Source organism: Schistocerca americana, chromosome 5 (assembly GCF_021461395.2).
Source record: "Schistocerca americana isolate TAMUIC-IGC-003095 chromosome 5, iqSchAmer2.1, whole genome shotgun sequence".
Taxonomy (NCBI): Eukaryota; Metazoa; Arthropoda; class Insecta; order Orthoptera; family Acrididae; genus Schistocerca; species Schistocerca americana.
This window is the reverse complement of record NC_060123.1, coordinates 585,887,636-585,904,539: the sequence shown is the minus strand read 5'-3', so window position 1 is coordinate 585,904,539 and position 16,904 is coordinate 585,887,636. Positions and strand designations below refer to the sequence as shown.

Below are 16,904 nucleotides of genomic sequence, written 5' to 3'. Positions count from 1 at the left end.
ATTTTTCACGTTTTTCACTGTCACCTCGACAGTGGATCGCCTGTCTTTCCAATCTAGTTCCTTTCGCAGTGAGCTGGTATGACATTTCGACAGGCTTGTTTAACTAAGCTGGAGGCGACTGCGTCAACTAACTACTGTCTCATATGACGGTGCATTGTTGTCGTTCACGTCCACCAACAATGCATGGACTGTGACAACGTTGTTCCCCATCAAATGCAGAAATTGAATTACCGCCCGTTACTCGACTTTATCAATAAGTTTGGCGAATGTTTTTGGCTCGTCTAGTGACGTGCTTCAATACCGTGGGGCGAAGATTTGAATCTTGAATCTTGAATATTAAATAAAAACAAAATCTTGAATATAAAAGGCAATGACATGACTAGCAAACTGACTGAATGAACCACCATCGCCCAGCCCAAACCGGTAAGGACAGCAACTTAAAATTTGGAGAAGACGTGGATCTTATACTGTAGGTGTCGTTTAAGAAGAGATTTTTCGAAATTCCAACCCTAAGGGGAGTGAAATAGGGGATGCAGGTTTTTTTTCTTTTTGAGAAATGTCACTATTAGGGTAATTTGGAGATTAGACCTACGACAATTGCTATTTGGTTCCTCAGTCATAAATAAAGAAATACGTGTTTCAGTATTTTAGGAAATGTAACCCTATGGGAGCGAAATAGTGCGTGAAAGCTTTATTTGAAAATATATTATTGAAGAACTACTGAAGTATTTTTAAGCTACATATATGAACATTGATATCTGACTTCTCGGTTACAAATAAAAAAAAAATAGTGTTTCAGTGTTTCGTGAAATTGAACCCCTATGGGTTGAAATAGGTGATGAGAACTTTATGGAAAATATTTTATTACGAAACCATTTTCAAAGCTAAATCTATGAAAATTTAAACTTCGGTTTCAGTTACAATTAAAAATATAAGTGTTTCACTGTTTTTGGAAATTTAGACCCTGTGGGGGTGAAATGGTGGATGAAAGTTTTCACGCAAACATTTCATTGTGTAAGCATTTTTGAAGATAAATCTATGAACGTTTGTACTGGCTTTTCTGCTAGAAATAAGAGATACGCTTGCAATGCTTCTCTAAATTCAACCCCTAAGGGAGTGAAACAGAGTGTGAAACGTTTTATGAAAATATTTTTTTGCGAAAACATTTTTAAAGATAAATATCTGAAAATTTATGTGTGACTTCTCGGTTACAAATGAAAAAATACGTGTTTAAACTTTTTTCGAAAATGGGACCCTTAGGGGACGAAATAGGGTCAGACTGATTCACTAACTCATCATCGCCCAGCCCAAACCTTTAAGGATAGAAACTTCAGGTTCGGATAGGGTGTAGATCTTACACCGTAGGCATCATTTAAGAAGGGACTGCTCGAAATTTCACTGCTAAGGGGGTGAAATTGGCGATGAAGACCTTTTTAAAAGTAAGTCGGTGTTAAGGGAATTTTGAAACTAGAACTATGAAAACTGGTATCTGGTTTCTCAGTCAGAAAATAAAATAATATATGTTTCAGCATATTTGGTAGCTCAGCCACCAAAGGGATAAAATATCGAAAATAAATAATTACTAAAGAACTACTAAAGGATTTTTCAATGCTACGTCTATGACAACTGGTATTTGACTACTTAGTCAAAAGTAAAAAAAAAAAATCGTGTTTCTGTGTTTCTGGAAATTCAACCTCTAAGGGAGTGCAATACGGCATGAAATTTTTTGAGAAAATACTACATTAAAATTGTAAAGTTAAATTTTTTGAAAACTGGTATCTCATTTCTCAGCTAGGTATAAAGAAATATTTGTTAGGGGTACGAATTGCTATGGAAATATCTCCACAAGAACGCAAAAGGCACAATTAACAAAAACACTCGCTTCTTGGTCAGAAGTATATTAGGAAAAGACCACGCTGATATGATCTTAATTAAGGTGAAAACCTTCAAATATGTTGAAATTTGTGAACAAGTTAAAAATTCGATTAAATAAAAACAAAAAATGTCTTCCATGCATCTGTAGTCAAACAAAAAATTAATCACGTAACTTTATTCCTAGGTGATAAGTAAAACTTTACGATTGCCTCTCGTTGAAAGTAAGCTAAGATAATCTCTCTTTGTAAATGACTGTTATTTTGAGAATTGGTACCGACAACAATTCTCTACACACTATTTGGGCATCGCAAACAAATGTCTGCTTTGAACTTCATTAACCGCTAATTGTTCTCCTTGTATTCCATTAGAATCAATGTTCTATAGAATTTGAACAGGACATTAATTTGATGACTTGAAAAGTTGAGACGCAGTACTTACGTAATTTAAGGCGACCCCCAGGACCACCATCCAGCCCCAGCCTCCATCAGGTGGAATGATTTCATATTCAGCTGTTTTCGTCGCAGCCATCTTCGCATCTGAAAAAATACGTTAACAGTTGTTACTGTTGGAGGATAAGCACCTTCCAAGTACGACAGCACATTAGTCATCCATGAAGACATTCAGAAAACTTACGTATTATGTTCAATAAGAAATTGTTGAGCACTTAACTAGAATTAGCCCACGTAACACAACTCTAAATAGCACTAAAATATACGGCGTCAATGAGCACTTGTTAACAGTTCCAAAATAACTGTTAAGTAGTGCAGAACAACGAAATAAGTGGTCATCTTTGGTCCTCGTGGGTCTCACAAGACAACTGCTTGAAAACAGCCACGTGACAGTGGATATAGTATCTTTAGAGGATTAACTCCTATTACAGGTTTCAGTACTGGCACCATTTGTGATGCGACAAACGTCAATAGGGACGGAAGGTTACGTACGAGGAATTCACTGAGGTCGCTACGACAGAAGTCAGCTTTGGTAAACTGCTAGCTGGGTTGCCTATCTGCAGGCAAGAACTATTTGGATCTGACAGTATGGAGTGGATGATATGACTACCTGTTCTGACACGCCTGACTCCTAGTGGTGCGCATCTACGCCGCGACGTGTGTTACGATTCGTAGCCTGGAGAGAAGCTCTGTCTACTGATGTCATTGTTTTTGGTATGCCTTGTACTTTTCGCGAAATAGTCTTCTGAAACTGGAGCTCATCTCAATAAACTATGTACGAAGTTTTGCAGTCTCCCCGACTTCAGGGCGACAACCATAATGAGTTTCCTTAAGTGTCCTAATAGATAGCAGCCTTTTCTATAAGCTAGAGGTAGAAAATACCGCTTCAGTTGTAAATTTGTCTTACTATCACGACCGGTTTCGGGCTCTCATAAGACCATCCTCAGGAGTCGCAACTGTACTGTGGCTCCCGAGCGCCGCGGTGGACGTGTAATAAGCGCGGTTTGCTACCTATGAACGCAGAACAGGGAGTCTATAAGGAAAATGAGGCAAGTTTTGGTTAAAGAGTAGTGCTTACCGTTCGAGTGCATAATCTTTCACTGTCACGCAAGACCATAAGTGAACTAAGGCATGATTTCCTCACGTGTAATAAGCGCGGTTTGCTACCTATGAACGCAGAACAGGGAGTCTATAAGGAAAATGAGGCAAGTTTTGGTTAAAGAGTAGTGCTTACCGTTCGAGTGCATAATCTTTCACTGTCACGCAAGACCATGAGTGAACTAAGGCATGATTTCCTCACAATGGCGATACATAACAGAGAATTATGTGTTTGCCACTTCTTGAAAATACCCACGGGTCCACATACACCGGATTCCAAAACACACGCGTTTCCCTTTCACATATACATTGCATTGTTCTGATTAGTTTTTTCCCCCGATGATACTGCGTAATGCACTTCCATCGACTGCGATACCGATTCCGGTCACAATTAATTAATTCACATCTCCGAAGGCACAAATTGTACTTAACTCACATTCGAGCCACTCACATTCAGTTAAAAATTATTTACAACAGTCTTGATCGCATAAAAGATATTTGTCAGTTATGATCATCTTCATACCAGGCTTAGGAATGCAGACAACGTTACAATTTAGAGGGACATAGCAACAATGAAAGTAAAAAAAAAATAAGACCTATAAAAATCATTGGAACATTTATGCCCTCAGGTGATGAAAGGAGACAGCGGGCGAAGCGCGAACTGCCCGTGTAAAGGTACAAAGGTCAATTACCTGTGAAAAGGCACAAACGTCAACTGCCGAATAGCGTGGGAGAAGCTCCACACAATGCCTGCACATGAAGTCAGTAGGAGCGAATGAGGCGAAACCTAAAGTAAAAACGTGTCAAAAGTATTAAAATAATAAATCCGAGACTAAAAGACAGAGATGATACATCAGATTACATTGGCTTTAACTTCTGTGAGCATTAGTTAATTACTAAAAGAGTGGAAAAAAGAAATACGGAAGCCAATTATGTAACAGTTTCCGACTACATAACCTATCCCCGATATTCGACCTTTTTTGGTCTGTGTTGACTGGGATTTCTCGCCACCAGAATAATCGGGTACTTCGTTAAAACTATTAATTCAAACGCGCCCGTGATGATACCTAAACAAAAATGACTTTCGTAAGCGTTACGCTAAAACTAATTGCATCGACAATTCGATCCAAACTTATCACTTAAAGACACTGTAGTGTCTTAGTCAGGAGGTAAGGGTGCCTGACGAATACAACGATGCAATTTGTCTATTTTATACCGTTAAAATTCAGAAAATTGTGGCATGTTGTTGTTGTGGTCTTCAGTCCTGAGACTGGTTTCATGCAGCTCTCCATGCTACTCTATCCTGTGCAAGCTTTTTCATCTCCCAGTACCTACTGCAACCTACATCCTTCTGAATCTGCTTAGTGTATTCATCTCTTGGTCTCCCTCTACGATTTTTACCCTCCACGCTGCCCTCCAATACTAAATTGGTGATCCCTTGATGCCTCAGAACATGTCCTACCAACCGATCCCTTCTTCTGGTCAAGTTGTGCCACAAATTTCTCTTCTCCCCAATCCTATTCAATACTTCCTCATTAGTTATGTGATCTACCCATCCAATCTTCAGCATTCTTCTGTAGCACCACATTTCGGAAGCTTCTATTCTCTTCTTGTCCAAACTATTTATCGTCCATGTTTCACTTCCATACATGGCTACACTCCATACGAATACTTTCAGAAATGACTTCCTGACACTTAAATCAATACTGGATGTTAACAAATTTCTCTTCTTCAGAAACGCTTTCCTTGCCATTGCCAGCCTACATTTTATATCCTCTCTACTTCGACCATCATCAGTTATTTTGCTCCCCAAATAGCAAAACTCCTTTACTACTTTAAGTGCCTCATTTCCTAATGTAATTCCCTCAGCATCACCCGACTTAATTAGACTACATTCCATTATCCTTGTTTTGCTTTTGTTGATGTTCATCTTATATCCTCCTTTCAAGACACTGTCCATTCCATTCAACTGCTCTTCCAAGTCCTTTGCTGTCTCTGACAGAATTACAATGTCATCGGCGAACCTCAAAGTTTTTATTTCTTCTCCATGAATTTTAATACCTACTCCCAATTTTTCTTTTGTTTCCTTTACTGCTTGCTCAATATACAGATTGAACAAAATCGGGGAGAGGCTACAACCCTGTCTTACTCCCTTCCCAACCACTGCTTCCCTTTCATGTCCCTCGACTCTTATAACTGCCATCTGGTTTCTGTACAAATTGTAAATAGCCTTTCGCTCCCTGTATTTTACCCCTGCCACCTTTAGAATTTGAAAGAGAGTATTCCAGTCAACATTGTCAAAAGCTTTCTCTAAGTCTACAAATGCTAGAAATGTAGGTTTGCCTACAATTTAGAAAAATTTCAGTTTTACCACTTATAAGTGCTCGAATAAGCCGGTGGCATAATAAGGCTACTCAATGAAGATCAAAAAGGGTTGAATGTGGAAAATAATTCGTGGAGTCGCAAATTTTTTTACAGCACTATTAGAGAGTGCCATGAACAGTGTACTAGAAATCCTGTCTGGTGAGAGATTCGTGGGCGAGGAGATGCTTTTGAGGGTCACTTTTGTACGTTTTTCTTAAATAACTTGAAAACTACGGCCTGTAGTGGAAATGTGTCCCAGTAGAAATTACAACTACACTCATGCTCATAAATTAAGGATAATGCTGATACATGGTGAAACAGCGCTCTGGTGGGCGGTGTGCGGGTTTAAATCACCTCGGGGTATGACCATGTGGTGCATTTGGCCTGCGGTCGTCACACGGTGGCATTGGCAGCAGTCCACATATGCTGAGGTTTGTTGGTGCGTTTCAGAGTACAGTGCAGCGACTAACTCATATTTATGACGTTATGAGGGGTAGAATACTAGGGCGACCGGAAGCTGGTCAAACACAACGGGTCGCAGCACAGGACCTCCGTGTGCCACAAAGTTTGATCTCAGGATTGTGGCAACGATGCCAGCAGACAGGAAACGTGTCCAGTGGCTGCAGTACACCACAAGAAGACCGATATCTCACCATCAGTGCCTGCAGCCGGCCACGGAGTACTGCAGGTTGCTTGCTCGGGACCTTACCGCAGCCACTGAAACAGTTGTCTCCAGACACACAGTCGACAGACGACTGAACAGACATGGTGAATTCGCCCGGGGACCTGCGAGGTGCATTCCACTGACCCCTGGTCAAAGGAGAGCCCGTAAAGCCTGGTGTCAAGAACACTGTACATGATCATTGGAACAGTTGTCCCAGGTTATGTTCACGGACAAGTCCAGGTATAGTCTGAACAGAGATAATCCCCGGGTTTGCATCTGGCGTGAATCAGGAACAAGGTACCAACCCCTTACTGTCCTTGAAAGCGACCTGTGTGAAGGTCATGGTTTGATGATGTGGAGTGGGATTATGATTGGTGCACGTACACCCCTGCATGTCTTTGACAGAGGAACTGTAACAGGTCAGGTGTATCGGGAAGTCGTTTTGCACCAGTATGTCCGAATTTTCAGGGGTGCAGTGGGTCCCACCTTCTTCCTGATGGATGATAACGCGCGGCCCCACAGAGCTGCCAGTGAGGAGGAGTACCTTGAAACAGAAGATATCAGGCGAATGGAGTGGCCTGCCTGTTCTCCAGACCTAAGCCACATCGAGCATGTCTGGGATGCTCTCGGTGGGCCTTTCGCTGCTCTTCTTCAAATCCCTAGGACACTTCAGGTGCTCCGACAGGCACTGGTGCAAGAATGGGAGGCTATAACCCAGCAGTTGCTGGTCCACCTGGTCCAGAGTATGCCAACGCGTTGTGCGGCTTCTGTACGGATGTATGGTGATCATATCCCATATTGATGTGGGGGTACATACGAAGGAAAAAGTGGCGTTCTGTAGCGCATGTGTTTCGGGACGGTTTTCTCAACTTATCACCAATACCGACTTACAGATCTGTGTCGTGTGTATCCCCTATGTGCCTATGCTATTAACGCCAGCTTTGTGTAGTGCCACGTTGCGTGGCACCACATTCTGCAATTATCCTTGATTTATGAGAATGAGTGTACATTAAATATTATACAAAAAGTTCGTGCTCGTATTTTTGTAATGCAAATAGTTAGCACGTAGCGAGCGACAGAATATGAAAATCTCACGTGTGTCTTTTGAAGGCCAGATGTAATATTTAGGGATGCATAAAACGACATCGACAGGCGGGAACACATAATCACCCAGAAACATTATCGAAAATGACCATTTGGTGATGCATGTGTTGTAATGTGCAGATGCATGATGTTGCATGGGCGTACTGACCTCCACATCATTGAGCACGGGCTGTTGAACAGTCAACGCTATTGTGACGTTGTACTCGTTCCGCATTTGTGTATTGTCAGAGGGTGGATTCATTTCTATGGATGACATTGCGCGACCGTATCGAACAGACGGATGAAGGAGCTCTTGGAACGACAGGATATTAAGTGAATGGACTGGTCTGCCCGTTAACCCAACTTAAGGGGGGTAGGACGTCAAACGGGCCGACTTGGAGCAGGAGAGACACCACAGGACATTTTAATTTCCACTGTCTATACTTTTACAAATAAATTCATAAAACTTTAACAGCATGACCAGGAAGGAGTCCTCAATCCTTCCTGGTCATGTTGACAAAGTTTTATGAATTTATTTGTAAAAGTATAGACAGTGGAAATTAAAATGTCCTGTGGTGACTCTCCTGCTCCAAGTCGGCCCGTTTGGCGTCCTACACCCTCCCCCCCCCCCCTTAAATTTCATCAAATACGTGTAGGATGAGTTAGGGAGACATACTGCATGAGGTGTATATGCACCAACAATACAGCTGTTGCGAACCGCACAGGTGGGGTATCATAAACCGCTGTGGCTTCAGGGAAATTATGGTCTTTGAATAAAAACGTCAATTCTGTTCGTATCATTACGTATTTCTTTCAGTTACCTTCTCTAATATACGTGCCCCTTTAAGCTGTCGCCAAAGATGTAGTGCCAAAGATCTTGCGAAGATAGATAGTAGGCGATCAACCAAGCTTGCCTGTCACGAGAGAGACCAGCGACGCATCAACAAGCAACAGCCGCAACGCCCTCTCGACCGCAAGTTCTTAGGCCGGCACCGCTGATTGAAAGGCTTCATTCACTACCACAGTCACTAACTCAGTACAGTTCTCCAGGTAGGCATCTGTCATTCATTTGCGGAGCGGAATAGTTCAGCACAGGCTACGGCAGTACTAAGTGTCCAGATTAATGTAATAGCAAGAGTACCGATATTGTCTGCAGGACTGTTACGGAAGAGCTTGTACCGCAACACATGGACTCTATTAAAGTTATCAGCTATCTGTTCATGTAAATAAAGAACCATACTAATCCACGTGTGCATTTGTGTTGTAGAAAGAAGATACCAGCCATTCATAACCACATCCTCTCCCTCGCTTCCTTAGGACAAGACTCTACAGTGGCGACGAGGATACAACAGTACACTACAGCGGTTCCTTCTATGTGTGGTCCAAGCTTCATCGATTTATATCACTTGGCACTGACTCATCACGCGACAGCTACTTTCGTCCTTACGTTTTGCAAACCAGTGAAGGTGAATGTAGGTTGACAGGACAGCGTGAGGGCCCAACGCATACTGACGAGCAGCGCCCGTGCTTCGTCACTTTCCTTGCCCATTTGACCCTGACGCTGAGTTGCCAGGTGCACGCTTCGCTTTGTAGTGACAGGAAGCGGCGTGTCAGACTGTAAATGAGGGTATGACCAGCAGATTACAGCCAGCAATCTCTGACAAATAACCAGATAACTACCGATAACGCCGACACGTCTCTTATCGACAAGAGTAATTTTCCGCGATATATCGACGACACAATCTATGACCCATTTAGCATTTTTTATTTCAGATTACATACATCAGAGAAGAGGAATTTGTGGCACAACTTGACTAGAAAAAAGGATCGGTTGGTAGGACACATTCTGATTCATCAAGGGATCACCAATTTAGTACTGGAGGGAAGCGTGGGGCGTAAAAATCGTAGAGGAAGGCCAAGAGACGAATACAGTACGCAGATTCAGAAGGACGTAGGTTGCAGTAGTTACTCGGAGATGAAGAGGCTTGCACAGGATAGTGTAGCATGGAGAGCTGCATCAAACTAGTCTCTGGACTGAAGACTATAACAGAACAACATCAGATTTCATAAATATATACAAGGAACAGTAACACAGCTGCTTGCCAAATTCGTTTTTTCATCAGCTTCATCATAACCATCGTCGTCATATATTAGAGCTAGTGGCATAATACACCACAAAACTGTTCACAACATATTCTTAAAAGTGGTCAGTATTTCGTTTTCCCGCGGACTTTATTGCACACCAGTTTTTTTTTCGTACGTTGACATGACCGTTCTGTTTATTCCGTACTCTATTTTTTATATCTGCACCCGAACGCATAGTTAATTCCCAACTAATACCAACTTTACTCTTATGATCTAGGACCGAGTCTCCTGCTACATTGCGGTAAAACCTCATTTACGAGAAAATCAGACTGTCTAATATGGTCGGAAGACAGAATGCAACTTTCGCACCCGTGCAGCAACGATGGAAGAACAACTTTGTTTAGCTTCGGAAGTGTTTCGTTAAGAGCATTACATTTTAATGTTTGTCGCGTTATACCACAGAAATGCCTAAATCTTTGAAGATTGATTTCATCATCGTCCTATTTTGTATGGTTACAATCATGTCCCAAATATTTCAGTTCAATTATTTTTTGATTATATAGATCTTAAGGCACGGATTTAGAGCCCATGTTTACTAAACATTTGTTTCTTGATTTGGTGTAAGGAACCTGTGCTGCAATGGGAATTTAATTATTGGTTCACGTGGCTCTCAGCACTATGGGACTTAACATCTTAGGTCATCAGTCCCCTAGACTTAGAACTACTTAAACCTAACTGACCTAAGGACATCACACACATCCATGCCCGAGGCAGGATTCGAACCTGCGACCGTAGCAGCAGCGCGGTTCGAGACTGAAGTGCCTAGAAACGTTCGGCCACAGTGGCCGGCTTAATTTAGTTATTCCCTGTATATGGTTTTGTTTATACATCGCTGTCTCTATTTCATTTCCACCACATCCCGTTGTCGTCAGCAAATAGAAATTTGTGAAATTTAGAGTTTTGTGTTTCGGTCTGAACTATTTAGTTGTAGGCTCAAGAAATACGTTTTGCTATTCTCAAATTCGGCCATGAAAACGGTAACTGCCTGCAGTGTCACCCTGTTCTGGGTGTTTTTTACCTTGCGCTGAAGTTCATTATGAATAAAGAAGTTTTTAAGATATTGTTTTTGTGACCAGAAACAAACAGGTAAATGAAGAGACCATCTTCAAACTACAAACCAAGGTATGGTGTGTCGTGGAGGATACATGGTGTGAAAAACATCACTCCATCCCTCTGTCTCTCGTCTCCCCTCCTCAACCCTTTCTCCAAACATCTCCTTTCCGAATGTGCTAAAGAGGGTTTTCATACGTATAATCCCGAATTTTTGCGTTATTAACCTCAGGGTAGACCTAAACGCGAAATGCATGTGAGGGCGTGTGATGTATTGCTTGGTTCGTCCATAGCCAAAATTTTAAGGACAAACCTGTCGATGAAATAAGTAGCGTCTCACATTGGAAAATGTTCGTCTTTGAATAAACGATGCAGTGACGAATCCCGCTGCTCTTCTTCCAAATTCTCTCTCCCTTCCTTTGATCCAACATGATTAAGATACCATATATGGGTTTTATAAAGGATAAACTACTTTCTTCAGTGGATGAACGACATTTCATTATATCTTTTCTTCATGTTCACCCAGGTCTGTCTTCTCCACATTTGAATTTACGTAGCTCTGTGGTAAGAAGATGGGCGAGAATATTGCTAAGTATTTGACACTCCTAGTCAATTCAAATGCCATAGTTTACTAAGGACTTCAATCTGGACGGCGATTTTTATACATGTTTTACACATCACTGTTTCTACGTTTCCGAACATCACTTCACGATCTTTTGTTACATGTCTTACTACATAAATCTGATGATGTCATGGCAAATGCCGAATTTAGTTATTTGTGAAATATAAAAAAATGATTTAATGTGTAGACTGAATTCATCAGTAAAAGTGATAAAATGATCTTTGCCTCTTACACTGATATTATGTATTGTTTTCTTAAATTTTCTGATACAAAAAAGTTAATCCGCCTGCGGGTTTTAGATGCAGACAAAGAAACATACACTTATTACGGTGATTGAAAATCATATCATACGTAAGATCGAACTGTAGTTAAAGCTAGTTTGTTCTGAAAAATTTTCCTCTGTTTTATTATTTGAAATACTGACACACTCATGTTTAGAAGAAGCAGAACTCCTTAAACGACTAGAGATACGATGCCTATATTCGTAGGACGTGGTAATTAGTTCGGTCTGGAGAAATGATTAGCATTTCAGTCATCTCAGTTCAACATGTATCCTATTGCTTAGTGGGCACAGGGTCCTCTATGGGCCCTGATTACTTGTTTCATGCGTGATGGCATCGACGCGTATGAGGCGTGTATGGTGTCCTATGGTGTAGCCATCAATGCTGCATTCACCTGATTCCAAAGTTCGTCTCTGGTGGTTGGGAAGGGGCCACAGCGCTGTGACAGTCTTCTCACCATATCTCAAACATTTTCGATTCGAGGGCCATGGCAAAAGGCTGACATCCTGTGACACCATGAAGTCACGTGTTCGAGCAGCAAAATGTGGTCGTGCATTGCCTGGCTAATAAATGGCGTCTGGGGAGTTGTGCAGAAAGGGTATGGCTACAGGTTGCAGGATGTCATCCACGAAGGTCACACTACTTGCAGGACACTAGGAACCTCCAATTGTGATTTGTGGTTGTGCCCAGCAGCACCTCACACCTTAAGGTCTTGAGATGGATCAGTATGTCTCGTGCGAATGCAATCACTGTGACGCTGCTCACCTTGCCTGCGGCGAACTAAAATGCGGCCATCATTTGGAGACAATCAGAACCTGGAGTCGTCCGAAAACACTATCTGATGCCATTCCTGTCCCCAATGACGTCGTTCCGTACACCATTGGCGTCTACTATATTTCTGCACTTTCGTCAAGGGTAGACGGAGAAGTGGTGACGCGCATTTAACCCATGACGTAATAACGGAGACAGACTGATAGTGTACGATGTGTTACACTGTTACGCCAGAGCCGAGGAGACCGCAGAACTGTCCTGCAATGCCATTCGGATGAGGTGTCCATCTTCCCGGGGGCTGTTGTGTCCTGACCTATCTCTTTGTGTTCTACGGCCTTCCGTGAACCATTCGGCACACATCCGTTGCACTGCCGAAACACTTAGTCCCACATGAAACAGCAACTTCCCGAATCCGTCCATCTCGCCCTTCATGACAATAATGCGCCCTCTTTCAAACTCACTGATTTGTCGGTACGGTTCGCGCATACCTCTGCGAGGCATCCTGCACGTCTGCTCAAGTGACACTGATCCACTACATTGGGTTTATAGCGACAACGTGAGCCGTAAGCACATTTTACGGACAGGTGGTGTTGCGCAGCGATATCGATGTTGACCTTGACACGGTGGGCTGACATGGTTCAAATGCTAATCATTTCTGCAGAACATACTAATGTGCACGTCCTGTGAGTATGAACGCCCTATTTCTAGTCGAAATTGGAATTAATTTTAATACCTCCAGCTGCTGACGGGCGTTGATATATATCAACGGGGGACAGGTGAAAATGTGTGCCCCGACCGGGACTCGAACCCGGGACGTCCTGCTTACATGGCAGGCGCTCTGTCCATCTGAGCCACTGAGGAGACAAAGGATACTGCGACTGCAGGGACTATCTCAAGCACGCCTCCTGCGAGGCCGAAATTCTCACCTTGTATGTCAGCACACTACATTCTCAGTGTCCCACCCCAACACACTCATTACTCGTGAAAGACATTCTTACCAAATCCCGTAAGAGTTCGGGGAATATATGAGCATCGGCAAAGAAGAAGAAGGTCATGGTCAGTATTGCCAGAACTATATACTTATATGTCATGTCCCAAAAAACAGACACCATATCCATACAAGTATCTATTTCCAGTCGGTCAAAGCGTTCTGTCTTTTCTCAACACGAACGTAGTTTATGTGTAATGCCACATTGCTGGAGAACTAATAACAAGGGAGACACTAATACGTGGAGAACACATCCAACACAGAGTGCTGTTATACAAGCAGGAGGTATTCACTCACATTGTGGAGGTGACATTAGGCAACGTGTGGAAACAGCACGACTACTGGTTCTTTCAATGCAATCTAAAGTTATCACCCGCCTTACTTAATATCTATGATGATGTTACGGATTTCTGTGCTTTTCCTAGAATGGAGATGTTGTATGTAGTATTTTCAGTTTACTCTTCTGCAGGTAACATTTCCACCTCATGTTAAAAAACGTGTTTGATGCACAACATAAATGAAGAATGCTCAGTTTGACAGTTTCTCAACCACTGTCAAGACCTTACAAACTTTAGCATTATGAACATGTAACCTGTAATAGCTTGTAGTTTAATTATTTGTTGCGCTTAATATTGTCCATTTCGTAAAGTGTAATTTCAACCAAAGAGTTTGGTGTACAAAATCGTACGCAACTGGATTCTATCTTTTCTTATAATGTTTGGTTATCTAAGAACTAGTGTCCATTATATAAGCAAGTCAGTTGTTTCCCGGAGATGGCCTAATAAGTGAAAACTAGTTAGAAATAAATGTCAGAAGAACAAAAGAAGTGAACCTCTTATTCAACCTTAAATATGGATTTGTTCTACCAAGAAGTAACGGAAGGATCCATAAATAACTTTTAAGTACAATTTCTTCTCTTGCAACCTTTACTTTTCCACATGGAAGCTATAGAATTTCATTGTATTTTACACAATTTGTTTCTGGTTTGGTCGTCACCTACCTGCCAGTAGTAAGTGCGGATGTTGAGAAGTTTTTTTGAAATGTGAAATGAACATCGAAGAATCTGTTCGTTTCAACTACGGAGAATCTGAAATAAATCTTTCGTGAAATACTGCGACGGTAAGTGTTCCCTTTTGTTCGGTCCTACAGCACGTTAACTGAGTTCCATATCTTTTCATAATCCAGTCCTTAGAAATTCACAAGAATTCTTTGGGGTGTTTGTACACGATGTTAGCATAACTCTTTCGAATCCTAATTGTTGAAGAAGTATCCAACACCAGTATCTGAGCATCGAAAGTGTGACTCAACGTTTACAATCACTATGCGGCAGTGAAGTTCGTCGCAAACCTTTACGCATTGTGGAAGCATCTGTGACCACTGACGGAGTTATTAAGTTCGATGGCTCTCTTGGTACTGTCCGAAAGGAATATGCTAAGAGGTGGCAGTAGAATTTAAGTGTTTCTCCTTCATACTCGCTATAGCCCATAACCAAATAATATTTCCTATAGAATTCCTCAGTAATCGTCATGAAACACACATATTATAATACGGTGAAGAAAATTCCATCTTAGTATTTCAGCAGGTCACACCTCACCAATTATAAAACATTACAATATAAAGAGACGAAATGATGACTAGTGAAGTATTTTCTTACCTGCAGAATTTACTGTGTCCAATCACGAGTGCCGAGTATCGTCCTACTGTTCTCAAGCAGTTGAGGATTGTCACTCAGAGCGTCGTTCAAAGTCTGACTGGTCGCTGTCGCTTCGTATCTGACATTAGCTCATCATCTTGATAACTACTCGTCCCCGTAACACGGACTGCTACCGTGATGTCTGATGTTGCAATGAACAAGCAGCCTTGTTTGACTGCGAGATGCCACATGGATACGGCGAAGAAGCTTATCGCAGAAGTGCACACCAGCTGATTGTCACATGATCCACGCCATGCGGTGATCTTAATCATTCACCAGTCACATGATCAACTAAGACATCTGCTTTCATACTTCCGGGTTCTTACTGTCGACGACTGAAAGTCTTTGTGAATTTGTGAGCTAAGTATATCATGATAATATCTTTGTAGACTACAATCAATGTTGCAATTAATTCTTATCCATATATTCAAGGTGTCCATTTCACGTCACTGACTCCCTCTATACCTCGAATGAACCTCTGCGCTACACTTTTTCACATTTCCTAGCTTCAAACTTCCGACATTCCGATCTCCGATTGGCAGCATGCCCTCCTCGACAGGGCAATTGCTGATGATTTTTATTCAGAATGCAAACAGTGACTAGGTTCGAACTCGGGACTTAGGACGTTTTGATGAATAGCTAGCAATGCTAGCCTAAGAACACTAGTAGTCAGTACATACCGTACTTCAGTTAGGCGAATTATTGGAAACAGGAGATAATGTTGTCTTCTGAATAATTATTTGGTCATCAGCAAGGTACAGAGTGCTTATTTGTGAAAGTTCTGGTATAAATCTGACGCCTTGTTAGCTAACTCGATTCCATTGTTTTAACAACGTGGTATGTATAAGGGATCCAGTAGGTGAAAGGCTACGGCCTTGTCACAGTACTGATCTCTGTTGGTTTTATCTTCAGTTTCTTGTGTTTCTTTTAATTTCTGTGTGCTAAAACACCTCATTTTTCTGTGATGTTCCAAAGCTTGCTTCTGTTCACTTTATCGAAAGCCTTCTCATAACCTATTAACGTGATGTATATGTCCAGGTTGTATTCTCGTCGTTTTTCACTTAACTAGTGAGCATTTGTAACATTGTCTCTTTGTAAATCCATTTTGTTCCTCCATTAGAGAGACAAGATTTATCTTTCAGATTCTCTTCTTAATAATTATTGGCAAAGTCCGTAAGAATCGTTTAGTACGCTTGTTCTTCCGGGGTCTCACAGGTATATCTTCCCCTTTTTTAATAGACTGGCATTATATCCGCTGTCTTCAACGATTCACTAACTAACATTGTCTTTGGGCACTTGTTTAAGAGGTGTAATATCCCCAACTGTAGCTTTAATCCTCTGTAGCTAAGGAGTCCTGCGTTGATTCTGCCAGGCCGAGCAGCTTTATAACTGCTAAGATGATTGAAAATACTATGAAAAGGATAGATTACTATTCACTATAAAGCGGAGAAGTTGAGTTGCATATTGAAACAACAAAAAACAACAAGTACGCCTTCGGCCTAACAGGCCTTCATCCGAATTAGACAACGTACACACTACTGTCTAATTCGGATGAAGGCCTTTTCGGCCGAAAGCGCACTTGTTTGACAGCCTTTCTGTTGTGCCTATCTGCGACTCAACATCTCCACTATGTTGTGAGTAGCAATCTATGCTTTTCATAGTACTATCATTATTGCATGCTGGATATTCATTGTTATGATTGAAAATGTAGTTGTGCTAAATCGTTTGGAGGTAATAGAACTTAAATCTGAATTCATCAATTGCATATTAGATTTATTCCTTTAGAGTTTTCAGCACTCTACGGCTGCCTCAAATACATCC

At 41.6% G+C, this 16,904-nt stretch overlaps 1 protein-coding gene across 1 annotated transcript in view; it reads right to left on the bottom strand.

Annotated features, from left to right (window-relative positions):
- Positions 1 to 15,136, bottom strand: part of LOC124616561 (monocarboxylate transporter 12-B-like) — a 93,380-nt gene extending 78,244 nt beyond the window's left edge. The window contains exons 1-2 of the mRNA XM_047144880.1: positions 15,045 to 15,136; positions 2,314 to 2,411 (exon numbers count right to left, since the gene is read on the bottom strand). Coding sequence (XP_047000836.1) covers positions 2,314 to 2,403 — 90 coding nt within the window. The 5' untranslated portion in view covers positions 2,404 to 2,411; positions 15,045 to 15,136. The remainder of the gene's footprint in view (positions 1 to 2,313; positions 2,412 to 15,044) is intronic.
- Positions 15,137 to 16,904: the final 1,768 nt, after the last annotated feature.